General features: G+C 44.5%; 1 protein-coding gene across 1 annotated transcript; it reads left to right on the plus strand.

Moving 5' to 3' along the window:
• Positions 1 to 4,356: 4,356 nt before the first annotated feature.
• Positions 4,357 to 6,764, plus strand: LOC142020788 (ferritin heavy chain A-like). Its single transcript, XM_075008969.1, has 4 exons — positions 4,357 to 4,485; positions 4,909 to 5,055; positions 5,896 to 6,021; positions 6,559 to 6,764. Exons 1-4 carry the CDS (start codon positions 4,384 to 4,386, stop codon positions 6,712 to 6,714), a joined length of 531 nt encoding a protein of 176 aa, XP_074865070.1. The 5' UTR covers positions 4,357 to 4,383; the 3' UTR covers positions 6,715 to 6,764.
• The last annotated feature ends 345 nt before the right edge of the window (positions 6,765 to 7,109 follow it).

Genomic DNA, 7,109 nt, shown 5'->3' on the forward strand with positions numbered 1-7,109 from the left:
AGACTGTATTGATCAGCTGAAACCTCTAAGGTGTCTTTCTTTCTGGGGGTGAGGGACAGAAATCACAAAGCACATAATAGACAGAGTTCAAGGAGGACTGCCATTGGAAAGCCTTAGCTTAGATATACTCTCCATGTTGTGGCCTCCTACAGGAGAGCTTTCCTTTTGTAGTGTATCTGATGTACTCTCTTTCTGGCTATTGCAGGAAACAGACTGACTATAGTATCAGATAATCACAGAGTCATAGGGCTGGAAGGGACCTCAGGAGGTCATCTAGTCCAGCCCCCTACTTCAAGCAGGATCAGCCCTCATTAAGTCATCCTGGCCAGGACCTTGTCCAGCCGGGACTTGAAAACCTCGAGGGATGGAGAATCCACCACCTCTCTAGGAAATGCATTCCAATGCTTCACCACCCTCCTGGTGAAGTAGTTTTTCCTAATATCTAGCCTACACCTCTCCCTCTTCAACTTCAGACTCCTTGTTCACCCTCCTGGTGAAGTAGTTTTTCCTAATATCTAGCCTACACCTCTCCCTCTTCAACTTCCAACTCCTTGTTCTGCCCTCTGACACCACTGAGAACAGTTTCTCACCTTCCTCTTTAGAGCTCCCCTTCAGGAAGTTGAAGGCTGTTATTAAATCACCCCTCAGTCTTCTCTTCTGTAAACTAAACAAGCGCAAATCCCTCAGCCTCTCCCCATAGGTCATGTGCTCCAGCCCCTCAATCATTTTTGTTGGCCTCCACTGAATCTGCTCTGGCACATCCACATCCTTTTTATACTGGGGGGCCCAAAACTGGACACAATATTCCAGACATGGCCTCACCAGTGCTGAATAGAGGGGAACAACAACCTCTCTAGATCTGCTCAAAATGCTCCTCCTAATGCACCCTAATATACTGTTAGACTTCTTGGCTACAAGGGCACACTGTTTACTCATATCCAGCATTTCATCCACCATAACCCCTAGGTCCCTTTCTGCTGTACTGTTGCTTAGCCAGTCAGTCCCCAGCCTATAACAATGCTTGGGATTCTTCCATCCCAAGTGCAGGACTCTACATTTCTCCTTGTTAAACCTCATCAGATTTCTTTTGGCCCAATCCAACAATTTATCCAGATCACTCTGGATCCTCTCTCTACCCTCCAATGTATCTACCTTTCCCCCTAGCTTAGTGTCATCCACAGATTTGCTAAGGGTGCAATCCAATCCCTCATCCAGGTCATTAATAAAGATGTTGAACAACATCAGCCCCAGAACTGAGCCTTGCGGCACTCCGCTTGAAACCGACCGCTATCCAGATATTGAGCCATTGACCACTACCCGTTGGGCCCGACCATCAAGCCAGCTTTCTAGCCATCTTATAGTCCAAGGATCCAATCCATATTTCCTTAACTTATGGACAAGAATGTTGTGGGAGACCATAACAAAAGCCTTGCTGAAGTCAAGGTATATCACATCCACTGACTTCCCCATGTCCACAGAGCCTGTTACTTCCTCATAGAAGCTGATCAGATTGGTCAGGCAGGACTTGCCCTAGTAAATCCATGTTGTCTACTTTTGATTGCTTTTCCCTCTTCCAAGTGCTCCAAAATGGATTCCTTGAGGATTCCCTCCATTATTTTCCCAGGGATTGAGGTAAAGCTGACCAGTCTATAGTTCCCTGGATTGTCCTTCTTTCCTTTTTTAAAGATGGGCACTATGTTTGCCTTCTTCCAGTCATCCGGTGTCTCCCCGATCTCCAAGAGTCTTCAAGGATAATGGCCAAAGTTTCAGCAATGACCTCTGCCAATTTCCTCAGTACCCTTGGCTGCATTAAATCCAGACCCATGGACTTATGCACGTCTAGTTTTTCTAGATAACTCCGAACTTGTTCCTTCCCCACAGATGGCTGTCCTCCACCTTCCCATACTACATTGTCTACGATCATCATGTGGAAGTTGACTTTGTCCTTGAAGACTGAGGCAAAAAAAGCATTGAGTACTTCAGCTTTTCCTACATCATCTGTTACTAGGTTACCTCCCTCATCCAGTAATGGCCCCATGCCTCCTCTGATAACCCGTTTATTGTTAACATGCCTGTAGAAACCCTTCTTGTTACTCTTCACATCCCTTGCCAGCTGCTGTTCCAACTTAGTAACTTACACACAGTGGAATACCCTTTATGCCAGGTGTAGGGCTGAAGGTTCTACATTGTCACTATGTCTCACATTCAGCTGTGCAAAACCTGGAGCAAGAGGAGTGCACAAATGAGGAGTAGGATTGCAACCTGACACAAGTAAGAAGGTGTGCTAGAGATACAAAATAGCTGGCTTAGAGAAGTGACTGGAGATAGTGAACCCTCTGGCAGCTGGGCCTTGGCATACAATTCTTAGTGCTCAACTTCCACTGGGAAGGGAAAATGGGGTGGTATGAACAAAAGATATATTTGTTAATGTCTTGATTTCAGCACCTTTGTGAAGCCACTTTCTGCTCAGTGCTGGATCCTCAAAATGAGTGCTTTCCAGGACATCAGAGGATACTAACCAAGCCTTTTTCTGGAACTAGCACAATTCTCCTTAGTACTGTAGCCACCAGCATGAAGATTGCTGTGTGAAAATAAACACAAGTGACTAAAAACAGCTACTTGAAAAATGTTCTATACAAGAGAAGCAATGAAAGCCTGAAATTTGTGTGAATTGAAGATCAAAAAATAAGCACTACGTCCTCATCAAACCATTCAATTCAACTTCTCTTTTGTTACATTCACACTATAGCTTACAAGAAAAGTGAAAAGGATAAATCTGAAATAAAGTGGTTTGAACCTTCAAAATTAAGTGTTTCAATAATGTCTCATAAAAATTAAGAAAACTGATATCTTTCCAATATCTATCTCTTGCTTTAGTCCAACGTGGAGTTTCTAGCTGAAGAAATGAGATGGGATCTTCTCCAGTCCTAAAGAGAGATTACTGGGGAAAGAGTAATAAAGCTTTGTCTTCTTGTTCATAGGCATCAGGATCCCTTCCCTCCCTGCTGCTGGGTATCTTCCTTAGCGTTGGCTTTTCAGCTTTTAAGAGCAGAAGGGACCACGAGTGAGCAGCATCCCTTGCTGCATCCCCTGCTGCTGTGTCTGACATGAAGGATGTGGCAAAAGTCCCTGCCCTACCAACCCAGCTAAACTGCATGCTCCTGAGGGGAAAAAAAACAAAAACTACCAAATCTTCTGCCTGTCTTGTTCTCTCTGCTCTTGAGGTTGCTTGCTTACTTTGCCTGTGTGTGCTCTTCCTAGCTCAGTGGTTAGTACACTGGCTTTGTGAACTCCAGGTTACAAGCTCAGAGCATAAGAGGGCCTTCCAAGGGTCTGGGGCAGGTTAGATTTTTCTAAAAAAAATCTGTGTGGGATGATGATAGGTCCTGCTGTGAGGGCAGGGGCCTGGATTCAATGACCTCTCAAGGTCCTTTCCAGTTCTACAAAATGTATATATCTCTATATATTATTATATTATATATAGACAGCCAGTAGAGATTTCAGTCCTCTGTGTTGTGACTGCAGGAGCAAAGCAATTCTTGCAGCCTTGTTGGTGATAAAATTGGCACCAGTTTGTACCTACCAGAAGGTCTGTAGGTGCAGAGAGATTCCCTGTGCAAAGAGCTCCATAGGTCAGTCAGGAGAGTTTCCTTCTCCTGGGGAGACAGAAAGGACAAATTGTACTTTTTTTTAGCATGAGGCAAAACTATCTGTTTTTACAAAAGTTTGGGGAGTTAAGTAAGATGGCTGTGCATTATGTAAGATGGGCTGTTTGTGTTCCCAAAGTACTGGAGCCTTAGTACCTAATGCACAGCTCAGCAAAGTAAGATATTCAAAAACACATACGTGCTATTTTGGAAGACAACTTAGGTACTTCTCAGTGACACTGCTGAGTGCCTCTATCACATCTGGAGGTGAGACTTGGGTGCTTTTGAAAACTGACCTCATAGTGCCTGAGGGATAAGCATGACAGCAAAACTATTAGTTTCCTACCTGGTTCTAAATATACTGCTTGTTACCCAAGGTTTGGAAATGGCCAGAAAACAAGAAAATAAAACACTCTGCTAAGGGACTTGTTAGAGGAGAATCCATAGTCCTCACTCTCTTTTTACTGCAGATGTAATTACAACAGTAAATGTCTTCCTGCTGAGCTAGCCTCTCAGCTGTGAACACCCTTTAACAGTCCCAAGAATAATTGTGACTGGTGCCTTGCTGAGGAATGGAATTTGCATTGGTCGGCATCAGCTGCCCATCACAAGCATTCCCTACTCTGAACAGTATTAACGCCACCTGTCTTCAGCTGGAGGCTGTGCTTGCTTTTGGGGTTGTGTTCCTGCTCTGAGAGAGTAGAGCGGCTGTTATAACTGCGCTCCAGATCTTGAGATGGAGTCCCAGGTGTGTCAAAACTTCCATGCTGAGTGTGAGGCTGCTGTGAATCGTGTGGTGAACCTGGAGCTCTATGCTAGCTATGTCTATCTGTCTATGGTGAGTATGTTGGTCCTCTGTGCTTTATTCCTGGTCACTGAGAGGGCGGGGGGGGAAAGGAAACAAAATTAGCATGAGGGAGGGAAATTGTCAAGCTGTGAAGTATTTTGGTAGTATGTTGGAATAGTTGTCTAGCTGTAATAGGCAAGTATCAGTCTGAGTGGGAGTGGCCTGAAATGTGGCTTTGGGAGAAAACTGAATGTAAGCACTAATCAAAATCCAGAAACGTGGACTCATCAGTTATTGCACTTGGGCAGAGAGAATTCTATTGTACCTGGCTAAAGTAAGGGGTGAAAGTGACAAGTAATTGTGTGCCCATGGGGGAGGGGAGGGAAGGGAAGGGGAGCTGGGCTTTGTAAGTACTTAAATATTTATTTCTAATATGCATCCAGTGCATTGCCTTTGCTATCTCTATCTCCATAGTCCTTCTACTTTGAGCGGGATGATGTAGCCCTGAAGCACATGGCTCAGTTCCTGAAGAAGCAGTCTCATGAGCAGACGGAGTATGCAGAGAAGCTTCTGACATACCAGAACAAGCGAGGGGGGCGTGTTGTCCTGCAGGATATCAAGGTGAAGTGACTGCTAAGGGTGTTTATTCACTCCTACTTTATATTTCCTGGATCTTGTCACCCTGCCAAATAAATGCAATGGCTGCCTCAGGGCAGCTACCCCAGCTAGTGAGCTAGGTGAGAACTAGCCCCTTATTAAATGTGACGCATACACACCTACCCCACCCATAAGTACTACAGTAGTCTATAATGGAGCATCCAAGGGTGGCTGACTCCAACCTATCTTATACTGTCCAGCTCATCTAGATAGCAACAGACTATATCAAGTCCCAAGAAATCTAGTGATTGTCTCCCGCGTTGACTTGTAGGCAAACTCTCATGCCAAACAACGCTAATAGCCAAATCTGTAGTAATCCAAGACCAGAATCTGACATTTCATCTGCTTTTTGTGGCTCAACATGTACAGTTGTCAGTCTACAATTCCTAATGACAATCATCAGGAATTCCAAAAGTCTTTCAGAATATGGTCTATCATTTCTCCGAGGTATAATATAAACTGCTCTCATAAATCACTTAATATGGGTGCATATAATTCTGCAGTCTTAATATCCTGCTTGGTTCTGTACCGTTTTTTTTTTGTTTTTTTTTTTTTTAAATAATAATGGGTATTGCTTGGTGTTCTTGGTCCCACTGAGTGAACCAAAATGGTGCCTCCTATAGAAACTTATCATGCAGGGAATGGATACATCCTCTTTGGATACCAAGGCATGGGGAAGAAGCATTGGAGTGAGTAGGCAGTAGATTACCACATAGCTTCAGTGAGTGGTAGAGTTTGTGTGGACTGAATGTTGCTTGTTTGGCTTCTTTTTTTTTCTTCCTCCCCTGGTGAACTCCTGAATAGAAGCCAGAGCAGGATGAGTGGGGGAACAGCATGGAGACTCTGCAGTGTGCTTTGCAGCTGGAGAAGACTGTGAACCAGGCCCTGCTGGACCTGCACAAGCTGGCAACAGAGAAGAATGACCCCCATGTGAGTATAATGGCAGTCAAGTGCAACACAGGTGTTTGAAAGACTTGTTTCTCTGTCCTAGGAGCTTTGTTTTGTTGTTTTTAAAGAAGAATCTCTGGTCTGAGAATGTGAAGATGATATCAGCTGGCTTAGTCTTATCTGCCCAGACTGCGTTCCTTAGCAGAAGAGAGCTCTTTATTCACTTTCTGCATTACGGAAACCTTTTTCAACCCCAAGGAGGCCAAGAAATTGGAAGGCTTGAGCTGAGAAAGGGAGTGAAGGTTACAGTTGTGACCATCTCCCTCTATCTATTAGTGCCATAGCTAGCTGGCAGTGATGCTCATCTTAACTGTAGTGCTTCCTTGGTCAAAAGGTGTAAGAAGCTATTGTTACAATCTTGGGGTTAGTCACAGAGCTGACAGGCTATAGTTTCTTTTTCCTCGTTATCAGTTGGGGGTTTGAAAATCTTCAGATCACTGAGCTTTTGATGCAAAACTCTGCACTGAAATATGATAGTGCATAGTTAAACAGGAATTAATATTCCTTGCTTGGCTGCAGCTCTGTGACTTCCTGGAGTCGGACTACCTGGAGGCGCAGGTGAAGGCCATCAAGCAGTTGGGAGACCACCTCACCAACTTGAAGCGACTGGGAGTGCCCCAGAATGGCATGGGGGAGTACCTGTTTGACAAGCTCACCCTGGGGGAGAGCTGTTGAAGTGCCTTTGTAGCCAATTGTGCAAGCACTGGTAATAAAACATTCTATGTGTCCAAGACCCTGTGCCTTTTTGATTTGTTCACAATAAGTCCTTGTTTGCACCCTCTGAAGGTGGGAGGACTGCTGTGGGTGGGGGTGGAGGGGGATGCTAGTAAGACACTACACTCATCCCTTGCTATATGAGCACAATTGGTTCCCACGTTTCTGCTCATAGGTGAAAACTCACAGGAGCAACAGTAAATTTGAACCAAAAGACATGTAAAAGTCTTCACTTTAGTTCCAAGTGCTTGTAACTTAACATAAGCCAGCTGAGTCTAGGTACTCCTCTGAAGTATTTGAATAGTTTGGCACCAGAAATAGGTTATAGTGTATGTATTGTGGTAGACAGCTGCCTG

Source organism: Carettochelys insculpta, chromosome 14 (assembly GCF_033958435.1).
Source record: "Carettochelys insculpta isolate YL-2023 chromosome 14, ASM3395843v1, whole genome shotgun sequence".
Taxonomy (NCBI): Eukaryota; Metazoa; Chordata; order Testudines; family Carettochelyidae; genus Carettochelys; species Carettochelys insculpta.